At 42.1% G+C, this 24440-nt stretch overlaps 1 protein-coding gene across 1 annotated transcript; it reads right to left on the bottom strand.

The window, feature by feature from the left end:
• Window positions 1-19535: 19535 nt before the first annotated feature.
• LOC100552082 (C-type lectin-like) lies at window positions 19536-22572 on the bottom strand. Its single transcript, XM_003223877.2, has 5 exons — window positions 22506-22572; window positions 22163-22254; window positions 21746-21886; window positions 20895-21126; window positions 19536-19603 (listed from the first exon to the last, which is right to left on the bottom strand). Exons 1-5 carry the CDS (start codon window positions 22570-22572, stop codon window positions 19536-19538), a joined length of 600 nt encoding a protein of 199 aa, XP_003223925.2.
• Window positions 22573-24440: the final 1868 nt, after the last annotated feature.

The raw sequence follows: 24440 nt of genomic DNA, 5'->3' as shown, positions 1-24440 counted from the left end.
GCTAGTACTTCCACAGAACTCTCCTCCCAATTTTCAAAGAAATCTAGCCCTGAACAAGCAAAGAAGGGGAAAGATTTTTCAAAAATCAACAACTTACTTAAAAATAAAGGATACAGAAACAAGATCTGAACTAGTAAAAAGGTCCCATGGTCAGCAAAACATGAGCATCAGAAAGAAAGGACACCGCGGAAATGTGTTAAGTAGCTTATGAAGTTCTTTAGAAAGTCAATGTCTTGTCTCAACTAAATTTAAAATAGCTACTGTACTTCAGTACAGTAGCTATTTTAGTACAGTAGCTATTTCTCAGTTCTGCAGAAGATCTGTGGTGAAGTTATCAGGAACACTGTGGTCAAATTTTCAGATTGCATCAAAAAGCTTGTTGCTATAGGATAAGAGCCAAAAGGACATTTCTAGGCAGAGAACAACTTCCTCGATAAACGTTGTCAGATAAGATTTGGTGAAACCACAGAAGTTTCACTTCTAAGTTTGTTTGGTTTAAAAAAAAAAAAAGCTTCGTCAGGAGATTGGAACTCCTTTTCTTCTCAAACAGGTTTTCTTGCATAAAAGACTGTTCCACTGGCTAAGTCAACTGTGATGATCTCTAACTTATTGCTGGTTGAAAGAAAAAGATGTATAAATACAGTAGCTAACTTGCCCAAATGCTACTATAATGCAAACTACTTTACTGGAATTTGAGATTATTTCTCTGAACTCTACAAGAGTTTTCTACATGGTTGATCTTGATCCACAAAATAATTTCAGCACTTTGGACAGTTCATTTGAAGTCTCCAGTGTTAATATGAACTGTGAAATAAAGAGGCCCAACAAAATGCCTGGATAAAATAAAGGCCATCTTGTTGGCCTATATCTATTTTATTGGTTAATTCCTGGGATACTTGCTAAGGTTGAATGTGGTTCTGAACCAATGGACAAGTATCAACCCATGTCCATCTCCTTAGCTCACCGTTGAGTGAAACACCTGGCCCTTAGGGCAATCCAAACGTATCCCAGCCAGTCATTTGCTGGAAATTCCAGCCCAAGCCCACTCTTCCAGGATTTTATAAGAGAGAGCAAACCCTCAGATTAGTCACAAGGGCAGACTCTTTCACAGCCTCATAAGCTACACAAAGCTAAAAAGAACCATTCCAGAGGCTCACATTGATTCTTATTCTTTTCCTCCACCCAATACCAGCCAATGGCAACCTATGCTCAGTATTTCCTTTTTAAAAATAATCCTGCTGTAAGGACATTCATTGGCTTGCTTTGACTGCAAGAACTGGGAACTTCGGAAGTGTGCACCTGTTGATTTCAGCACTCAGATAACGAGGAAGGCAGGCTGAGCCAGGGAGGGAAGATCACAGAGGACGTAAGAGGAGGTTTCCCAAGAACCAAATGCCAGAGAGTGCTACATTAACGGAAAGCAGTTCCTGCAAAGCTCTGGTTAAGTGAAAGTGAGAAAGTGAGGATGCTCACAAAGGCTTGGGTGGACTTGGAAGTAGAGATGTGCGTGAAAAAATTTCCTTCATTTCCTTAGTGCTGTCATTTTGTTTTGACTGTTCATCTACACAAAACGAATGATGACATTTTTGTAGGAAACGAGAGGTGACACAAAAATGAAAGCCGTGCAGTCATCATGCTTGCTTTCATTTTCCTTTAGTTTCTGCCCCGTAACAATAAACAGGTACTGACAGAGGGCTGCTGGAAATGGGTGTTTTAGATAGATAGATAGATAGATAGATAGATAGATAGATAGATAGATGTAGTTTGGGGACCCCTGTTCTAGACCAATCGCAGTCTGGTTTCAGACCTAGGCACAGTACCGAGACGACTTTGGTTGCCTTAGTGGATGGCCTTCAAAGGGAACTAGACAGGGAGAGTGTGACCCTGCTGGGTCTCTTGGACATCTCAGAAGCTTTCAGTACCATCAATCATGGTATCCTTCTGGGTCGGCTCTCTGGTATGGGCCTTGATGGCACTGCTTTGCTGTGGCTCCGGCCCTTCCTGGAGGGCCATTCCCAGTTGGTGAAGTTGGGGGACATCTGCTTGGACCCCTGGCCATTGACCTGTGGGGTCCCACAAGGTTCCATTCTGTCCCCCATGCTTTTTAACATCTACATGAAACCGCTGGGAGAGGTCATCCGGAGTTTTGGAGTTCGGTGCCATGTGCTTGACAGTGTCGCACTCTCCCTGAAGACACAGGTCCACAGTCCGGGAGTCCTCCTGGATTCAGCACTGACACTTGATGCTCAGGTGTCAGCGGTGACTGGCAGGGCCTTTGCACAACAAAAACTCATGCACCAACTGCAACCGTACCTCATGAAGTCCGACCTGGGCATGGCATTCCATGCCTTAGTTACCTCTAGATTGAACTATTGCATTACACTCTACATGGGGCTGCCCTTGAAGATGGCCTGGAAACTTCATTTGGTCTAGGGATCGGCAGCCAGATTACTAACTGGAGCAAATTACAGGGAGCGGTCAACCCCGCTGTTTAAGGAACTCCATTGGCTGCCGTTCATTTTCCGGTCCCAATTCAAGGTGCAGGTTATCACCTACAAATCCCTGAACAGTTTGGGACCTGCCTACCTTCATAATCGCATTTCCCCTACAAACCTGCATGATCCCTTCGTTCTTCGGGGGAGGCCCTCCTCTCGTTCCCCCCTCCGTCACAAGCACAGCTTGTGGGGACGAGGGAGAGGACCTTCTCCATGGTGGCCCTTTGGCTCTGGAACTCGCTCCCAGAGAGATCAGACAAGCAGCCACTCTGGCAAAAGTTTAAAAACTTGGCTTTTCCAATTTGCTTTTGAAGATTGAATAACTAATTCCTGTGTCAGGTTCCGTCCCAGTTTCAACTGTTTTTCTGATGCACTTTATCTCATCCATCAGTTGAGTATAACTTCATTGTTTATCCCACCCGAGTTTCCCATTATATGCAGCACTTTATCTATCTACCTCACCCATGGGTTTTACAATTGCCACACCTCGCACTATGGCCCAGCTTGCCCTTGTTTAAATTTTGTAGTGTTTTCATGCTCTGTTTTATTATGTTACTGTTATTACGTTTTGTTTTACTATGTTATTTTATAAGCATTATTACTGGATGTTGTTGTGTGTCCTGTATGTATTTTATTTTGTTTTATTATAATTGTTTGGGCGTGGCCCCATGTTAGCAGCCCCTGGTCCCTTCGGGGAGATGGAGATGGGGTACAAAAATAAAATTATTATTATTATTATTATTATTATTATTATTATTATTATTATTATTATTATTTTATGTCACAGCAAACAAGATAGGTATGCTGGATTTCGTATCACAAAATCAAAAGTCGAACACTTCCCAAGTGTCTAGGACTGTGTGATGTATTTTCGGATGATGCGCGCAGATCCCAGCAGGGTGGCCTTTTGCAGTTGGCAGATCGTAATTTTGTCAATGTCTATTGTTTCCAAATGCCGGCTGAGATCTTTTGGCACGGCACCCAATGTGCCCATCACCACCGGGACCACCTGTACTGGTTTCTGCCAGAGTTTTTAAAGTTCAATCTTGAGGTCCTGATAGCGGCTGAGTTTTTCCTGTTGTTTTTCGTCAATGCGACTGTCACCTGGGATGGAGACATCAATGATCCAAACCTTGTTCTTTTCCACAACTGTGATGTCTGGTGTGTTGTGTTCCAGAACTTTGTCAGTCTGGATTCGGAAGTCCCACAGTATCTTTGCGTGTTCATTTTCCACGACCTTTGCTGGTTTGTGATCCCACCAGTTCTTTGCTGCTGGGAGGTGGTACTTGAGGCATAAGTTCCAATGGATCATTTGGGCCACACAGTTGTGCCTCTGTTTGTAGTCAGTCTGTGCAATTTTCTTACAGTAGCTGAGGATATGATCAATGGTTTCGTCAGCTTCCTTGCACAGTCTGCATTTTGGGTCATCAGCTGATTTTTCGATCTTGGCCTTAATTGCATTTGTTCTGATGGCTTGCTCCTGGGCTGCAAGGATCAGGCCTTCTGTCTCCTTCTTCAGGGTCCCATTCGTGAGCCAGAGCCAGGTCTTCTCCTTATCAGTTTTTCCTTCAATTTTGTCAAGGAACTTTCAATGCAGTGTTTTGTTGTGCCAGCTGTCAGCTCTAGTTTGTAGTGTGGCTTTCTTATACTGGTTTTTTGTCTGCTGTGCTTTGAGGAGTTTCTGATTTTTGACTTCAATCAAAGCAGGTTCTTCACTTTGCTTTACATATTCTGCCAGGGCATGTTCTTCTTCTTTGACTGCTTGTTTTACTTGTAAGAGTCCTCTGCCCCCTGATCTTCTAGGCAGATATAGCCGGTCAACATCACTGCGAGGGTGCAATGAATGATGAATGGTCATGAGTTTTCTTGTTTTTCTGTCCAAATTGTCCAGTTCCATCTGTGTCCAGTTTATGATGCCAGCAGTATATCTTATGACAGGTATGGCCCAGGTGTTTATGGCCTTGATGGTGTTGCCTCCATTGAGCTTGCTTTTGAGAATTTTTCTGACCCTTTGTGTGTATTCTTTGCTGACCACAGTTTTCACATGTTCATGCTTGATGTTGTCCAGCTGTAATATGCCCAGATATTTATAGGCCTCTGGCTGGTGACACTTTATTGTTTGGCCATTGGGCATATTTATGCCATCATTTTCAATGATTTTTCCCTTCTTCAATGCCACTGTCGAACATTTGTCCAAACCAAACTCCATGTTGATATCAGTGCTAAACATTCGGACAGTGTTGGTCAGGGACTGGATTTCAGTTTGCGTTTTCCCATACAGCTTCAGGTCATCCATGTACATCAAATGTAAATTCTTAGATGTTTGATAGCCGAGATTTGTTTTTTGTAAGATTGTTGACAGAGGGATCATGGCAATAATGAAAAGCAGAGGGGACAATGAATCTCCCTGGAAAATTCCTCTTCTGATGTTGACAAGTCCATAGCTTTCATTTCCAACAAACAGTTCAGTTTTCCAGTGCTCCATCATGTTTTCAATAAAGGTGCCAACGTTTTTACTAATCCCGATGGCGTCCAGGCACTTGATGATCCAGCTGTATGGGAGTGAGTCAAAGGCCTTTTTGTAGTCAATCCACGTCATGTGAAGATTAGCTTTACGGCTTTTACAGTTCCCTAGAATCATTTTGTCAATTAATAACTGGTCTTTTGTGCCCCTGCTTTTCTGTTTGTTGCCTTTCTGTTCATCTGGCAAGATGTTTTTTCTTCAAGATAGTGTTGAATTTTGTCAGCTATGATGCCAGTCAGTAGTTTAAACATACTGGGCAGACACATTATTGGCCTGTAGTTTCCTGGTGCTGCTCCTTTTGCTGGATCCTTTTGTATCAGGTATGTTCTTCCAGTTGTTAACCATTCACTGATACTTCCTGCCATGCTGGCTGACAATCCTGTCAATGTCCTGGTAGATCTCTATAACACGGAGGTCTCTAGGGCAATAGACACGATCGCCCCTGAGTGTCCTCTCATGTCGCATTGGTCCAAACCAGCCCCCTGGTTTACTGGGGAGCTGGCAGTGATGAAGCGTACGAGGCGGGGGCTAGAGAGCCGTTGGCGGAGGACTCGAAGTGTATCCGACCGAACACAGGCTAAAGCCTCTCTTAAGGCATACTCAGTGGCAATGCACTCAGTCAGTAAGACTTTCTCGACTGCGCGCATTGCATCTGCAACTAATAGACCTAGAGAGTTGTTTCAGGTGGTCAGGGAGCTCCTCCATCCCCCTGAGGGGGAGGGGCCTTCTGATCACCTGACAACCCGATGTGGAGAGTTCGCACATCATTTTGCAGACAAAGTCGCTCAAATTCGCTCCGACTTGGATGCTGACATTAGTGCAGAACCAGGGGATGTAACTGAGGCACCTGTCTGTCAGATTTTATTGGATTCGTTCCAACTTGTTCAACCTGATGATGTTGACAAGGTTCTTGGAGCGGTGAGGGCGACCACTTGCATCCTAGATCCTTGCCCATCTTGGCTTATCAAACTTGCCGGTGGGGGGGCTGGCTGATTGGTTTACTGGTATCATTAATGCCTCTTTACAGCAAGGGCATGTTCCATCTTGGCTTAAAAAGGCAATTGTAAAGCCCATATTAAAGAAAGCGACTTTAGCTTCATTATTATTGAACAACTACCGGCCAATCTCTAACCTCCCATTTTTGGGCAAGGTCCTGGAGAGAGTGGTTGCTTCACAGCTCCAGGAATTCTTGGATGAGACCGATTATCTGGATTTGTCACAGTCTGGCTTCAGGTCTGGTCATGGGACTGAAACGGCTTTGGTCGCCTTGGTGGATGACCTCCGCAGAGAACTAGACAGGGGGAGTGCAACCCTTCTGGTTCTCCTGGATATCTCAGCGGCTTTTGATACCATCAACCATGGTATCCTTCTGGGTCGGCTCTCGGGAATGGGTCTTGGGGGCATTGCTTTGCAGTGGCTCCGCTCCTTCCTGGGGGATCGGACCCAGATGGTGAAGCTGGGGGACACCTGCTCAGACCCCTGGCCTTTGACCTGTGGGGTCCCGCAAGGTTCCATTCTCTCCCCCATGCTTTTCAACATCTACATGAAACCGCTGGGAGAGGTCATCTGGGGTTTTGGAGTTCGGTGCCGTCTTTATGCAGATGACACTCAACTCTACTACTCTTTTCCACCTAACTCCAAGGAAGGCGCTCAGACCCTAAACCGGTGCCTGGCAGCTGTGTTGAACTGGATCAGGGCTAACAAGTTGAAGCTTAATCCAGACAAGACAGAGGCCTTCCTGGTCAGTTGTGGGACCAATCGAGGTATTGGGTGGCAACCTGTGCTCGACGGGGTTGCACTCCCCCTAAAGGCGCAGGTCCGCAGTCTGGGGGTCCTCCTGGATTCATCTCTGACGCTTGATGCCCAGGTGTCGGTGGTGGCTGGGAGGGCCTTTGCACATTTAAAACTTGTGTGCCAGCTGCGACCATACCTCGAGAAGTCTGACTTGGCCATGGTGGCCCATGCCCTAGTTACATCCAGACTGGATTACTGCAATGCTCTCTACGATACTCCAACTGGTTCAAAGATCAGCAGCCAGATTTCTAACTGGAGCCGGCTATAGGGAGCGCACAATGTCCCTATTAAAGCAGCTCCACTGGCTGCCAATAAACTGCCGGGCCCAAATCAAGGTGCAGGTTTTGACCTATAAAGCCCTATACGGCTCAGGCCCTACCTATCTCAGTGATCGCATCTCCTCCTATGAGCCAGTGCGGACCTTGAGATCATCCGGGGAGGCTCTTCTCGCGCTCCCACCACCGTCTCAAGTGCGGCTGGTGGGGACGAGGGAACGAGCCTTCTCGGCAGTGGCCCCCCGGTTCTGGAATGCACTGCCAAAAGAGATCAGGCAATCCCCTACATTATCCAATTTCTGTAAGGAACTGAAGACCTGGTGGTGTCGGCAGGTGTTTCAGTAATTAAATTGGAATACCGCCAATTTCTGGTCCTAAATATATTGCACAAGATTTCCCTAACTTAAAATGATACATTTAAATATATTGGGTTTATGGTTCCCGTCCCCTTGATCAGGTCATGTAAGTGTTATTTATTTATATAATTGTATTTTTACTTTGCTTAATAATGTGTTATTATGTTGTTATGTAAAGTTTGTGTTGTTTTTATGATTGGAAACCACCCTGAATCCCTTCCGGGAGATAGGGCGGTATATAAATAAAGTTTTATTATTATTATTTCTGCAGCATCTCATTGAATTGTTGGGGCATTTTTCCATGTAAAGTAATCAGATGTTTGAACCAAAATCCATGAAGTTGATCACTACCAGGCGATGTCCAGTTCTTGACTTTTTGCACTCGTTTGCTGATCATTTCAGTTGTTATTTCCATCTGTTCCATTTTGTTCTGTGAGAATTTTCCTTCAAACTCCTTTATCCACCCAGCGTTTTTGTTGTAGTTCTTATTATTTTCCCAAAGCTCTTTCCAGAACTTCTTTTTTGTAGTTTACTCTGGCTTTATGGTTACTGTGTCTGTTGTTTGGTTCAGACTCTGGTCTTTGGTCTGATCGAAACAGTTGATTTTGTCTGTACTGGATGATTCTGGCTTCATATCTTTCAATTTTTCTGGCTGTTGCTGTAATTTATTCTTTCACGATTTCCAAAGCTTCTTCAATTATTATTATTATTATTATTATTATTATTATTATTATTATTATTATTCGTGAAGTGCCATTTCAAGGCAGTTAAGAAACATGGATTCACATACCCTTTAGTACAACAGGCATTTTAAATTAGAAGAAAGGTCTTCTACCATTTAGAGAGACTCCTTCAAGTTATACAGACTTTTTATCTGACCTAATGGAAAGCCAGAAGTCCACCCTAGTAGATTTGAGAACATTGGCAAGAGCATTCCTCAGACCTAACGATAGATATTGCGACAAGAGAGGGATGTACATTGGCATGAAAAATGTCCTCAAAATGATGGTGGAAGAAGTCGTGGAGAAATGAACTACAGAAGACATCCAGATGAAACTAACCAACTATCACCACTACAATTCCAGGGAGTATTTGGAAGCCCACAATAAAACAGACTACGAGAGACCAACCCCTGATGAAAATGAAGCCTTGCTTTTCCTCCTTTTAAGATGCAAATAACTGAAAGACCTAAGTTGCAGTGACTAGACTTTAATCAAGAGACTACCTGGAAACTACACTTTTTGTCCAACAACAAAGGAACTTAAAATGCCACCAAAAGACCTCTAGATACATTCTAGACCTGGACTGTAAACTATAAAAGAAATGGACACTCTAAAATAAAGCCTTATCAGAAAGCAGAAAGTCAGTTACAATATATTATTTCCCAAATCAGCTCTTTCTGTGTGGCCATCATGAACTTTTCCAACATTTTCTATGGAACTTATCTCCTTCCTCTTTTCTCTGTGTTTTAAATTTGCACTATCTTTGCAAGTGGTGACTATTCTTCCTCTTTCTGCCCCATTTCTGTCTATATATAACTCTCCCAGATGTCAGGTTGGGCAGAGAAGGCATCCCAGCAGAGATTGACATCCATTACTGAATTAAGGATTGAACACAGGTAAACTGGGTGGGACCCATAGTCTGGTTTGGAAGGGTCTCAATTGCATTGAGGGGAAACTAGAAGTTCAATCAACGAAGAGAGCTATTTAGGGGGAGTGTGTCCCTGTTGGTTCTCCTGGACCTCTCAGCGACTTTTGATACCATCAACCACAGTATCCTTCTGGGTCATCTCCCTGGGATGGGGCCTTGGGGGCACTGTTTTACAGTGGCTCCAGTCCTTCCTGGAGGGCCAGTCCCAGATGATGGAGCTGAGGGACTCCTGTTCAACTCCCTGGCTGGGGCCTGTGGGGTCCCTCAGGGTTCATTTTTGTCCCCCGTGCTGTACAACATTTACATGAAACCGCTGGGATATATCATCTGCAATTTTGGAGTTTGGTGTCAAATTTATGCGGACGACACACAACTCTATTACTCCTTTCCACCTAAACCCAAGGAAGCTGGAAGGAAATCCAGACAAGACAGAGGTACTCTTGGTCAGTCATAAGGCAAACAGGGTATAGGGTTACAGCTTGTGCTGGATGGGGTTACACTCCCCTGAAGACCCAGGTTCACAGTCTGGGGGTGATCCTGGACACATCGCTGATCCTGAAACCCCAGGTGTCGGTGGTGGCCAGGAGTGCCTTTGCACAGTTAAAACATGTGCTCCAGCTACGCTGATATCTTGAGATACCAGATCTGGCCATGGTAGTCCACGCCTTAGTCACATTCCATTTGGACTACTGCAACACTCTCAAAGTTGTGCTGCCTTTGAAGATAGTTTGGAAGCTCCAATTGGTTCAGAGATCGATAGCCAGGTTACTAATTGGAGCGCCATACAGGGAGTTGGTCTGCATCCGGGGCTAAACACAAAGTGCTGGTTATTACCTATAAAGCTCTAAACAGTTTGGGTCCAGGCTATTTGAAAAACTGCATCTCCCTCTATAAACCACCTGGCACACTGTGATCAGTGGAGTAGACCCTGCTCTTGATCCCACCCCCGTCCCAAGCATGGTTGGTGGGAATGAGAGAGGGGGCCTTCTCCATGATCGCTCCCATCTCTGGAACCCCTTACCAAAGAAATAAAAATGGCCTCTTTCCTCCTCTCCTTTAAAAAAACGTTTTAAAATGAACCTCTGCACTTTAGCTTATGGAGAGGAGGAGGACTAGATCATCTGGATACAACCTCATCTGGAAACTAGTAACCCACCCCGGCTCTGCAGACTTTTATAACTCAATTGCATTTTAGCTGTTTAAATTTTCAATGTTTATTTAATAATTCTTTCATTATTTGGTTGTTATTATGAGTTTTGATGTTGTTTTATTTACTGTTTGATTTGATATGTTTGCATTATTTTATGGCATTGAATATTTGGAAACCTCCCTGGGTCTCTTAAGGGAGATAGGGTGGGTTATAGAGTTATTTATTTATTTATTTATTAAGAGAAAAAGTGAAGACTGCAAGCCTTATGCAGCCCAGTAGACTCTATTTATGTAACTCTGCAACCTTTCCATCAGTCTCTCAGAGTTTTCTGATACTTCCCAAATTCTTCAAACAAAAAAATCAGTGCAATTTTGGGGAATATTTCTCATGTAAGTAGTGCAGAAAGCTTCCCAGCGCATGAAAATAATATCAACTCCCTAGAAACCACTCTCACCCATCCCAAATCTGTCATTTTTCTTCAGAATCACTCTCATACAGGGATGGAAAGACTATTTGAAAGTATTTCCAAAAAATAATAAAAAATCCATGTTGGAAAACCATGATGAGAAGAATCCTAAGGCCTGAATAATTGTCATTCGGGACTTATTTCATGCAAAATTAGAGGCCAGGACATTTCCTAAACCCATCATGATTTTCATCATAGGTTTAACAAGGTTCTCAGCAGCACATTTTGAAAAGAAAAGGTCAATCAGTGCAGAAAAGCCAAAGCCTAAATGTAAGAAGTCTAATATTGCTTAACAATGTTGAACAAAACAATTCAAGTTTGGAGGGAAAGGGCAAGACCAAAATAAAGGAATTGCCTTATTCTATGCTTTCATAGCTTCTACCAGAAGGTTGGAACTAACAGGGTTAGTTTGTCTTTCATTTGAATTAGATGCATCCTATAGAGGACTATGTAGGGTGAAGGGAGCACTGGGAGGTATTTAAAGCTATCTAATTTTGACCTATATGTGTATTCCTCTGAGCATCTGTGATTTCTGTGGCATTAATGTTTTGCAGTGATGGCAAAGATAAGTCTCCATCACTGTCTTGCATTCAGTTTCTTGGACAACATTGTCTATCCCTGAGTCTCAGAGATCATCACACTATACTGTTAAAGTACTGCTATTCCACTTTAATTGTTATGGTAGCCTTTTGTGGAATCTTTAGATTTGAAGTTTAGGGAGGAACCAGAGAGGCCCTAGATCTCACTAAACTACAGACCCAAGAATTGCACAGGAAGTTGCCATAGGATTTGAAGTGGAGAAGTGTTTTAACAGTGTAGTGTGATAATCTCCTTAATCTTAATTTTGCTAGGGTATAAAATTACGGGTTTAAAAGAATATGTTTATGTTTGAACGCTCAGAGACCCACTTGAGACCAGGCATGCATCCTTAAATTTTGGAAAGTTCATTTTATATTAGCCTTTTTACTTTACCTTCAGAGAAATAGATTTTTTAATGTGGTTACACCCACCATTGATGGTGGGCATTGATTCAAGAGCACTCACAAAACTCCCTTTCTTAAAATTTAATCTTTGCTCACCTGCTGAAAGAGTTTGAATAACTCTGATAAAAACCACAGTGCTGCAGATATTCTGCTGAGCATAACCATGGACTCTCCTACATAAACAAACACTTAGGGCACATCTACACTGACCACTTAATGCAGTTTGAAGGCAGCTTGACAGCAAATGTGCATAGAAACATACATTAAGGTCTTTAAACTAGGATATACAATGTAGGGGATACTCTGAAATGGAGCCTTTGAAGCGCATCAACCTACCTTAGTGTAAACCACATTGCATGGTGAAACCAACTAATGGACAGGCAGTCCAGTAATCCAGAAATGCAACTTACAGTAGGGGAGGTGAGAAAGGAAACGCAATTCTCCCATGGTCATGAAGCTGCAGATACTGCAGATCTTAAAACCTGTTTGCGGAAAATCTCTGTGAGCACCATACCAGCTTCGAATCAGCTTCATGACTTCACATGTAATCATCCACACTGTGAATTCATTTCTTTCTCTGCTGGTTTCTTACTGACCTAAGTGGAAGTAGACGCACCATTAGTTTGTTTACTTGCATATATGTAATGGTTTTTAGTATATGACACATTTTGTCAGACTTCTGAAAGTAGAAATGTTCCAGCTATTTCATACACAGTCGTGATATTTCATTGCCATTCACCACAAAAGCTCATTAACAATACATCTGTCTGACTTAGAGGTGTCATGTGACTCTTTTTATCTTTTTCTTTTAGCTACAACATACACTGCTACCTGTTTGGACCCAGCTGGAAGTATTAGGTATGTGACTTCTTCCATTTTTTGCCAACAATGTCATTAGATAGCAATGTTCTCAGGTGGTCCCCGGGCCGAAAAATGTGCATCTAATCTATATATGCAAATAGAAGCTCATAAGATTGTAAAGACTTGCCAGGTATGTGACATAGCATACCCATAATCTCCCCAGAAGCCTACTGTGTACCATAACCACCACCCAAATATTTACCAGATTGATGTCACATCATTTCCTGACATTACTTTAAGAGGGACCATGAAGAAAAGTAGATGTATTTGGGAGTGGGGCAGGTTCTGGGATTGGTGGTGTGCTTTTGCACCCGGGTTCCGCACAATTGGGGGGCAAAAATTGCTTCAGAAGCACATGAATTTTTTAAAATGGGATGTGGTGGAGGTTTGGGGGCCAGAAAAGTGAGACCCATGCCCACCTCTGATATAATCATTGGTGTCTGCCTGGTCCTGGTCAACTGCACAAAATAGCTATCAAATGTACACCTAGGAAACCAATATCTCTCATTTCTTATTCCATTCTCCCCTTCTTTCTATAATTTCCAAGGACTTGCCACAATGATCCCCAAAGTTTCCTGCTTGTTACTGATCTCTTTGGCCTATCTTCTGATGCAAACCTGCGAAGGACAGACCTGGGCGGCATTTAAAAACAACCATATCAGTTACCCAAAGATACGAATTGAAAAACCTAACACCTACTGTTATGCAATGATGATAAGAAGAGGAATGACTAGACATAGATGCAAACCAACCCATACTTTCATTAATGACAACATCTCAAACATCCTGGCCATCTGCAGCAATAGAAGATGTCAATCTGTCTGGCGAAATGGTTACTATGACAGCAGGAAACGTTTTAATGTCGTTGATTGTCATTTGATTCCTGGTGGTCGTCCTCCACATAAGTGTCGTTACCATGGCAGCCTGAAGTCCAGCCGCATCCGTGTGGCCTGTAATGCCGAGAGGCAACCTATTCACTTGGAGAAGCTGACCAGAGGGTGATGCCATTCACTTACCAGCCGCTAAGCCATGGAGTCTCAGACAACGTCAACACCATTTGTGTACTAATGTGCTTAATACTCCTGGTGCTGTATCTCAGCAATGCATCTTCAAGCTTTTGCAACTTGATATCTAGAGATTATGGTTTGGAGAGAAAAGATGGTGCCGAAATAGTTTGTGGCCTCATCTCTTCCTTCCTTCATTTTTTCTTTATTTCTTCTTTCCAAGTTACTCTCTCTTCTTTTCACTGGTTACCCCTCTTATGAGGAGTGGCACCAAGCTACACTCTTTCAAAGGGGTTTGCAGACCCACCAATATTTCACTGGTAGAAAGCAGGATACATGTGGCCCCGTCTATCCTGACTGTTTATTGCAGTTCAAAACTAGCCCCAAACTGTAGTGGGAAGACAACAAACAATCACATAAGTGTGCAAAAAACAAAACAAACTCTTAATGTGCATGAGTGCTCTGAAGTTTGTGCCATCACCATTCAGGCCAGACACTGCTATGTAACCATCTGCACTTTCTTCAATTCCTGCTGGAAACTGTGGCCTGGGTTGTAATAAGGGGGGGAAACACATAAGCTAGGAGAGACTATCGCTGTTTGCTTTACCCCAAGACAACTGGAAAGAGTAAGATCCCATCCCTGCATCTTCTCTTCTCATCTTATGGCCCTTCCACACAGCCATGTAACTCAGAATATCAAGGCAGATAATCCACAATATCTGCTTTGGACTGGATTATCTGAGACCACACTGCCATATAATCCGGTTCAATGTGGGATTTATATAGCTGTGTGGAAGGGACCTTATTGGTGTAACACAATTTTTGTTGCTGGGTTATAAATGTTATGTCCCAATTGGTTCTATCATAAAAAAAACATTGAAAATGTTTATTAAACCACAAAACCTTGTGGTTTAATAAACTTAGGCCCCTTCCACACTACTAAATAAAATCTCTCCAGTTCTGCTTTGAACTGGAATATATGGCAGTGTGGACTCAGATAACCCAGTTCAAAGCAGAAATTGTGGGATTTTCTACCTTGTTATTTTGGGTTATGTGGCTTTGTGGAAGGGCCCTAAACCAGCACTGTCTCTGACCATTCAGGACAGTTGGAAAATATGGATAAGGCAAGGTGTTTCTTGCTAAAGCCTGAAAGCCCCAGGCCTGATTCACAAAGAAACGTGTTCCTTGAATTTGAGCTTTTCAAAGGTTCCCATTTACAACATGAAGAGTCTGATTCAGGCATGTTAGCCTTTAATCCAGTATAAGGGAGGAAAATATACATTTCAAATGTCAAATGTCTACTGACTGTGCTTGCTCAATTCCTTGCAAAAAAATGCGCTCCTATATCAATTAAACATTTATTAAAGCATTATTTCAAAAAGAACAATGTGAGAGCTATTTTTCTTACTCTTTGGACTATTTTTATTATTATACTTATTTATATTTTGTCTTCTTCCCAGGTTCAGTACTCAGGTCTGCTTATTTATACCTGTTGAAACAAAAAATAGTTGAAAATACCTAAAATACAAAAGTTTTAAATGCAATTTAAACACTAAAAAGAAATAACAAAGAGACAATCTTATCCAGTATTTCATCAAAGTCCTCAAAGGTCTGCTTGTGGAAAGATGGCAAAGATGATGATCTAATCTTTCTGGGTTACAAGTAGGACTGCAAGTTGAGGATTGTCCCAAAACCTGAGACCCGGGGATGTTATCTGGTGATGAAGTAGTTTTAAGTATTATAGATTTAAGTACCAGCTACTGTTGATCACAAAAAAAGGTGTGGTAGCAGAAAGCCCACTAGACAGAATAATTAAAAGTTCATAGGGATGAGTGGAGATATGCCAGAGATTTCAGTGTCAAAAATATGGTGGTTCAACATCACAGTCTGAAGCTACACTTGTGAGTTTTCTGGGCTGTATGGCCATATTCCAGAAGCATTTTCTCCTGACATTTTACCCACATCTATGGCAGGCATCCTCAGAGGTTGTGAGGTACAATGTGTATTTGGCTACAGGGCATGAACCTGATTATCCAATACGTGAAGTGCTGGATTTATTTTTACCTCTCTTTCCTTCCAGGTAGAGTTGACAAACTTGCTCCAGTTAAGCCTTAATCCGCCAGAAGGCATAAACATAATTACAGTCTCTGGAAGGAAGGAATTTAGAGGTGAACAGACTTAAAATAGCTTGTTTTCCCCCACATAAAATTGTGAATACCGATGATATTTTCAAAATGTGCATTATGTCCCATGTATCTGCAGAACTGGTATTCATATTTTCATTTATCCACATCTGATAAAATATTTTCCCTCTAGGCATTTTCTAGGTCCTCCAGCATGATTCTACGATATTCCTGTGGTGAATGTCCTTCATTTAAATAGGGTTTGCCATTATCTATGATCTTGCATATGCACACAAAGTCGAACAACATATTCTCTGCAGCTACTGGGGTCATATAGTCTTGAAATATTTAGAATAGGGCTGGGCAACCTATACCTCATGTGACCCCTTGACTGTGGCCATCCTAGAGCCCTGATAAGCCTTTCAGCATGGCAAGGGCAACTTACAAGGTGTAGCTTAGTTTACATTAGTGCAGGCTTGGGAAAACTTCGGCCCTCCAGGTGTTTTGGACTTCAACTCCCATAATTCCCACAAGCCGGTAGGCTATTAGGAATTGTGGGAGTTGGAAGTCCAAAACACCCGGAGGGCTGAAGTTTGCCCAAGCCTGTTTTAGAGAATAATCACACTCCTGGAATCCTTCAAAAGCATGGTTCTTCTCTAAATAAAGGTATTACCTCCACATTCATCTTGTTTAAGAATGTGACTGCCAGGTTGTTGCCATCATTATTATAATTAAAATTTTGTTTTTAAACTTCTGCCATTTTTGGCTGGAACTGCTCAGTGGGTTCCATTATGGTGAAAATGTCCAAGGATTTGTTGATGCAATTGGATTCCGAAAACAAGAGTTCAATTTCTCAGTTATTAAATGAGGAATTTAATTCTTGTCTTCAGATTGAGATTGAGAGCACAGCATTTTGAGACAATAGCCATTGTTGGCTCTTGTGACCATCCCACCAATATGCAAAGACCAACATTCTTCGTGACCACTCAGAAATGAAAAAACCCCCCCATGTTTTAGCAAAAAAAGCTCTTGTATGTTGGTGTGGGAACAGGCTCATCATAATCAGCGATCACTCGTGTCTGAGTAAGATGGCCTTCCAAGCATAGGGTCTTCGTGGATGGCTGTGGAAACCTATTCTTGACCTGTATGTGAAGACATCAGTTTTCAGATGGAAGGAGGTCCCGGACAGGGTTGTCTTGATATTTTTTCCTCTTGACGCATTTCTCCCTTTCGCTTCTATTCATGCCTCTTTGAATTCCACAGCACTGTTGGTAACAGCTGACCTCCAGTCAGAGCGCTTCACAGTTCTCAGTGTCTGTGCCACAGTTTTTAAGGTTATCTTTAAGCCCATCTTTAAATCTCTTTTCCTGTCCACCAACATTCTGCTTTCTGTTCATCAGTTGGAAGCTGAGTAGCTGCTTTGGGAGATAGTGGTTGAGTATTCAGACAACGTAGCCATTCCAGCAGAGTTGATGGCAGAGGATCATCACTTCAACGCTGGTGGTCTTTGCTTCTTCCAGTACATTGACATTTGTCTGCCTGTCTTCCCAAAAGATTTGCAGGATCTTTTGGGAACAACACTGTTGGAATTGTTCCAGCAGTTGAGTGTGATGTCTGTAGACTGTCCATGTTTCATGGTTGGGAGGACCCTGCTTCTTGGCTGGGAGTTGGACTGGATGGCCCACGAGGTCTTTTTCAACTCTTTGATTCTATGATTCTATGACAATAGCTTTATAAACAAGCACCTTGGTATCTCTACGAATGTCCCAATCCTCAAACATTCTCTGCTTCATTTAGAAGAATGCTGCACATGCAGAGCTCAGGAGAAACTTGCCTGCACTTTCTTCAAACCCAGGAAATACTGTTAGAGAATACAGTTCTCTAAGATTAATCCAAAAAAAATTCTGTGTTTTGATGTAGGGAGAGGTCCACTGAGACTCAAAAACAATGACTTAGGAACTACATGCAGCTTGCCAGTAACCCTGGTATATATTATCAGGGAACACAGATGAATCCAAACTAGTACAATTTTTTATCCAAGAGGGAGGGATCTTCAAGGGTGGAAAAACGGAATGTGAACAAATAATACGTGGGAAACCGAGCATGTTTACTTCCCACAGAATGAACTTTGTTGGAAGGAGAAACAGAAAACGGGGAGGAGAAGGGGGAAAATAGTGTATTCTGAAAGGGTGAATGACTGCATTCCACACTGCAGTTTTCAGTTCTTGTTCATTGTTATGTGCCTTCAGGTTGTTTCTGACCTATGGTGAACCTATGTTTCTAATTTGTGGTGACCATAAAGTGAACCTATTTTTCTAGGGCTTAAAATATGTGACTTACTCAAGGTCACCCAATGGGTTTCCACATCTGAGTGGAACCCTGGTCTCCAGAGTCATTGTCAAATCTCAAACCACTACACCACGTTGGCTCTCACAACTTCTTATTGCAAGTCTTATTTGCTTGGATTTTACACTGTGAGTTTACACTGCCAGATAATCTGGTCCAAGCAAGTAATCAGGGATCAGATTCTGGGATATGGGGCAGTGAAGATTCAGCTTCAGCAGGGGATATATGTACAAAAACTAATAAATAATCACTCAAAGCTTACAAGCTTTGAAGGCTAAAATTAAATTAATGTATGCAATCTCAATGTATGAATCCCACCCAAATTTCATATATATAAGGGAGTTTTATGAGCATTTATTTTATAAACTATACCAAAGTGGGTGCACAGAAAATGTACAGTTGATAAGGCTTAATTTCAAAAGTATGTTGATGCTACACAACATTATATGGGTTATATAACCACTGCAAATCTCATGGCATCCCCACAAGGATTCTTGGGTAATATCATTGTAACGAAGTGTGAATTTGTTTGTTTACAGATGTCATGTTTAATTGCGTTTTAAAAAGGTCAATATTTCAGTTACTCTGTACTCATGAGTTGGTTGCCATGGAGAAGGGGGTGGAGCCAACTGCTGTTTTGGTGGAGAAGTGCAGGTTTGAAAAGGAAACAGTAGTCTGTGCCCTGATGAGATACAGTGAAGACTGATCCTCAGTTAAAGGGATCAGGGAGACTCAAATGCTTATTTTTGAGTCAATTTAAAATACGTTTGGTGACTTATTTTAAGGTAGTCTGTCTCCTGATGAGGAACAGATAATCTGTGATTGTAATTCACAGGGTGACTGCAGTTTAGAGCAGTAAAGAAAGAAGTGACATTTTAAGAAGTTTGAAACACCTCATTCTAGCCTTGCAACTGTTAACCAAAGTGCCTCTAAAGAGAAAGTTACTGTAACCATTAAGCTTTGTGCCAGAATAAACGTGTTATTGTTCTTTTAAACATCTCAGCTTCTGTCATATATATTACCATCAAAAACAAACAAGAAGAAAGAAGAAAAACAAAATTTTAAAGGTCTCCTCTCTAAGTAGCTAGTGGCTATATCTTCCCATAGTGGTGGCAAGCGTGGATAATCCCCTTTACATCTGGTGGCCGCATTATAAACATCTTTACACTGGTGGCAGCGGTTATAATATAATAATATAATAAAATAAACATTCAACATCTCTTCTCCACAATCATATAATTGGTACACATCGAAAGAACTCTGTCAATGTGAAGTTCACAGAAAGATATTTCACATGTGGTGACCTGCCAAAACTGTTATATAAATTATAGTAGGAATCTTTTGGGATGAGAAAAATTGTTGGGATTGGGTGGGATCTGCACCAGTTGTTCCAGAACATCTGTTCCTTTAAAATGCAAGCTTTCAAGATGTCCTGGAGAATCAATTCAGCCCCTTCTCAAAGATTCCTGTTCATTTCAGTCCTATGTTTCTTGTAGGCTCAGTTGAGTCTACAGTTCATGCTTGCAGATGTAAGCATTGAGTTTGTGGCACTTGGCATCACTCCATTGTGTGAAGTCTATGAAACAAAAAAAAATGTCAGGTGGTTGTCATAGAGAGAATATTAACATCTTCCCTCTAGAGCAGGCCTGCACAACTTGCAACTCTCCAGCTGTTTTGGACTCCAACTCCCAGAAGCCCTAGCTAGTTTGTCCAATGGTTAGGAATTCTAGGAGTTGGAGGCCAAAACAGCTGGAGGGTCGTAGGTTCTGCAGGCCTGCTCTAGACCCCAAATTAATCATTTCCCACTTCTGTTTTAACACAGGAATTCAAAGTCTAGCTTTCAGAAAATAACTTAGTACTCTGGAAGTCACAGCTTTGAAAAATTAAGCTTCTCCCTGTCTCTCAGTACAATAAAGATAGATGTTGAAACATGTGAGAAACTTATTTCATCAGGAGAAATCTCCAAAAGTGCATCTACACTGTAGATGAGTGCTGGTGCTTTAACAAACTGCAATTCCCAGAATGTCATGGCATTGAGCCATGGCAATGAAAGTGGTGCCAAATTGCATGAGCAGAGCAGGGTTCTATTTCTCATAAATCTATAGGCACATCTATACTGTTTCTTTATTCCAAAAAGTGTGTGTGTGTGTGTGTGTGTGTGTTTTGGGGAGGGGTGGTGGTGTATGAATCAGCTCTGTGGCAACTGAACAATGCATGGAGCTGATTCGAGTTAGTGCAGTCTTGGACCACATTAACAAAAGTTGCTGGTGCTCCATATTCTGAGAATCCAGAGCAAACTATGATTTTTGACCCCTGTAAGCAGTTGGCCTGTTCACAAAATGGAATTGTCCAAGACTGTTAACATGGCCATCCCATATTCACCGAGTCTAGGCAGCCAGAGACAAAGGATTCCTCTCCCATTCTTGTCGTCATGGTGGTCATCAGGCATGACATGGTCAGTGTCCATGGCTCATTGCCTACAGTGACACTAGCCAAATGGATGAGGTGATTGGAAAAGGAAAGCGGGAAGAGGAGACAATTCCTCCCTCTCTACCTCTCTGGTGCCCAAGGAGACATTACAAGCCATTTGTGCCCACTGGCCGCTGCTACAACAAGAATGGGAGAGGGATGGTAAGGGTAGCCATCCAGCAATGCTGAACCAGATTCAGCACCACTGGATGGTCAGGTCTCCCTCCCACCTCTAGTGGCCAGGGGGCTGATGGTCAAAACCATCCCAGGTCCTATCCAATATTTGCCACTCTGGATCAGCCCTGTTATAAAGAGGCCCTGTAGAGCCACCCTACGACAGAGTGCCCAAAATATAATTGAGGGGGGCATCTTTCTGGTTGGTCTTAAAGAACTTTCACCTGTTGGCTCATTGCGGAGTCTTTCTTCTGAAAGGCAATTTCGACGTAGTAAATTGAGGTGGCGGTCTCTTATTTCTCTTTGTTCCAGTATGCCAAGGACAGGGGCAGGGGTCCCTGCTACAGAATGCTTCAGCTCAACACAGTACTCATTTGTCTCCAGGTTGTTCAGTGCACCCATCATCCACGCTTTGTAGTTGTAGGTGGATTCATCTGACCATCTCCACCTCCCATTCTGTAGAGTGGAAAGAGAAATTAAAACAGAGGCAAAGTTTCGGGCTTTTTTTCTGTGTCAGGAGAGACTTGAGAAACTGTAAGTAGTTTCTGGTGTGAGAGAATTGGCTGTCTGCAAGGATGTTACCCAGGGAATGCTTGGATGCTTTGATGTGTTAGCCATCCTTGTGGGAGGCTTCTCTCATGTCCCTGCATGGAGCTGGAACTGATAGAGGGAGCTCATCTGCACTGATGGATTTGAACCAACAGCCTTCAGGTCATCAATCCTGCTGGCACAAGGGTTTAACCCACTGCGCCACCAGTTTGGGTTTAACCCACTGCGCCTTCCTAGTTTGGGCTGAAGGAATAGTAAGTTGTAACCTATACAAAGGCTGGGGAATTTGAACCCAATTTAACTGCCATGGCGCAATGCTATGGAATCCTGGGAAATGAAGCCCCAGCGAAGAAGGATAAAGACTTTGAAAAAATATACTATTCCCTAGTGTTAAGCCATGCCAGGTAAAATGGTGCCTATGCTCAAAGTGCCAGATGGAAGAAAGGGCACTTGTGGAGATGGTATTGGTTGTACACTGAGGATTTTGACAGAGTCACAAAGGTAAAAAGAGAGGTGGCATACTCACATGTCGAATATCATGCAGTCCAATCCAGACATCACTGACTTCAGTCTGGTAAGCAGAGATATGGTTGGCCACCACCAGGATCTCAGCATGGCTGAGAAGAGAGGCAAGGTGGGCTCCACGCCGGTAACTTTGGCACTCAATCTGGGCATGGACAAAAAAATTGAAGTGTTTGGAAATGGCCTACCTTTCACTTGTTTAAAGAGGTAATTTTGTTTCTACAGGTAAAGGAGAAAGGCATCCTTAAGGAGAAATCTCAGCCCTGTCTGGACTTCATAAGAATTAACTTCTTATCCTCTTGGCTCATTGCCATCAAAGCTAACTGAGAGACAGGAAGCAGGGAAAGGGTCTCCAATTTGGATTTGTCAGAACTGAGTGTGGGCTGTGGTAGGCAAGGCCTCATGAGAACTAGTATCTCACCTCAGCCTCTGGCCAGGTCATCTTAGTGTCAAAGTATCCATAGCAGTTGCCCTGGTATTGTAGCCATTCCCTGGCACAGATGTCAGCCTGACCTGTTCAAAACAAAACAAAAAGAAAGTTTGGTTTCTTCTCCAAACCACAGTCATGAATGGCCTCGTGTTTCTAGGTCCAGCATCTCTGTTTGACTGACCCAACTATCTCTTATATCCATCCAACTACAGACCTGGAGTCTGGGCACTTTTGGTCCGTGACCACCTTAACAATGTCCTTATAATATATCATAATATTGTATTTGCTCTAATGTCCTTCTTCATTTCTACTGGGAATTTCCAGATGTACTCACCTCCTGGTAAGAAGCTGGAAACCAGAAAGCTGATCAGAAAGGAACTCAGGTAAGTGAAATGCCTCATTTTCCTGGTTCAGCTGGAAGGAGGACACAAACAGAAGAAATCAGGAGAACATAAGTATCAGAAGATGCAAAGTCAGGGAGAAGCAATCTACAGAGGCATCCATAATTAAATGTTATTGCCCAGTCAGACCAGGAGCTTATTGCAAGAGCTAGAAATGCAGCAAACAGATGGTGATGTACTGATGACCAGAGAGAGAAAGAAGACTTGGCCCCAAGAGTTTAATTTTTACATGCTAAGGCAAGCCTAAGCAATCAAAAGTCTACTCCTTCCACTCAACCATGAGGCATGGCATTCTTATGCCCATGGGGATGCCACATAATCTCACAAAATTAGAACAGATACAAAGCATAAGAACATTCTGAGGAACGGCTTGCATTCTGAATATTGAATAAGCACTTGAGCTAAATTCAGAAAATGACCAGACTTCTGAAGTCAGGTATTTTCAGTCCCACATCAGCTCAAACCAGCATTATTTAAAGGTCAGTGATCATAGGAGCTGTAGCCCATCAACAGCTGGAGAGGCTTAGGTCCTCCATTTCTAGTCTCATTTACTATTAGGAGCCTTTCTGTGTTCTTACGCCATCTAGCTATGTGCCACCTTTCCCTAAGGGAGAGTGAAATTTTTGATTTCTGGCTGAGACCTACTGATTTTTGGTATGGATCTCCCATAGCTACATAGATTGCACATGTGTATATCTATATATCTATATCTATATAGTACATCAGCTAGGATATAAGATTTGAAACCTATACCTATCATACTTCTCTGTTTCTCATCCTGACTGCACACCTAAATGTTTGTTAATACACTTTGTCTTGGTCAAATCAACTGGCATGTCTTAATTTGGGATGGATGTCAAATAATATTACTTTGCAATTTGCAGATGAGAAAGAAAAGACAACATAAACGTGTCCTACTAACACTGACATCACATGGTACATCTAGAAACCATCTTTCCAAGGCTGAAACCCAACCACATCTCATTGAGCAATGCCAAGCCCTTGGGCCAAAATTACCTGCTCATTTGAGTCCTTCAGCTGGTCTTCACTCCCTGGAAAATGGGCAAAGACTGCTGGATGAGTTTGGTGAGCTCTTGGATAATCTCCTGATCCATGGTTTGTAATATAGACTGCAGGTGGACATTATGAAACATTCAAGGCAAGAGGTATAAGGAAATGTCTTGTTCTGCTATTGGCAAAATTGCACAACAGGTGGGCCAGCCAACAGAATAGTTGATTTTTATCATGGTTCCATTGACACATTACTGAAAGTACATATTTTTCAGGCTGTCTTTCCAAAAATAATCAACTATTATAGATAGAAAATGATTTACCAGTGTTTGTGTTTTTATCAACATTCCTTTGTGGTTGCTCACTGTATTCATATGGAATAAATGTAAGGTTTATGAAGTTGTCACAATCTGATTTTTGTTGTTGTTTGGATGTTATTTTTTATTTTATTTTTTCATTTCATTTATCTCTGACCTCGCTGGTGGCATTTTTTTTTCTTTATTCATGCCTATGGTTACCGACTTAGGACAAACACTGTATTGTTTTTAGTGTTAGCCACTTTGGGTCTCATTTTAGAGAGATAAAGTGGGATAGAAATAATAATAATAATAATAATAATAATAATAATAATAATAATAATAATAGTAATAGTAATAATACAGTAGAGTCTTGCTAATCCAACATAAACAGGCCAGCAGAACGTTGGATAAGCAAAACGTTGGCTAATAAGGATGAATTAAGGAAAAGCCTATTAAATGTCAAATTATGTCATGATTTTACAAGTTAAGCACCAAAATATCATGTTTTACAACAGATCGACAGAAAAAGCAGTTCAATACACGGTAATGCTATGTAGA

This window comes from Anolis carolinensis, chromosome 6, assembly GCF_035594765.1.
Source record: "Anolis carolinensis isolate JA03-04 chromosome 6, rAnoCar3.1.pri, whole genome shotgun sequence".
Taxonomy (NCBI): domain Eukaryota; kingdom Metazoa; phylum Chordata; class Lepidosauria; order Squamata; family Dactyloidae; genus Anolis; species Anolis carolinensis.
Note: the sequence above shows the minus strand (reverse complement) of the source record. Positions and strands in the feature narration are given on the sequence as shown.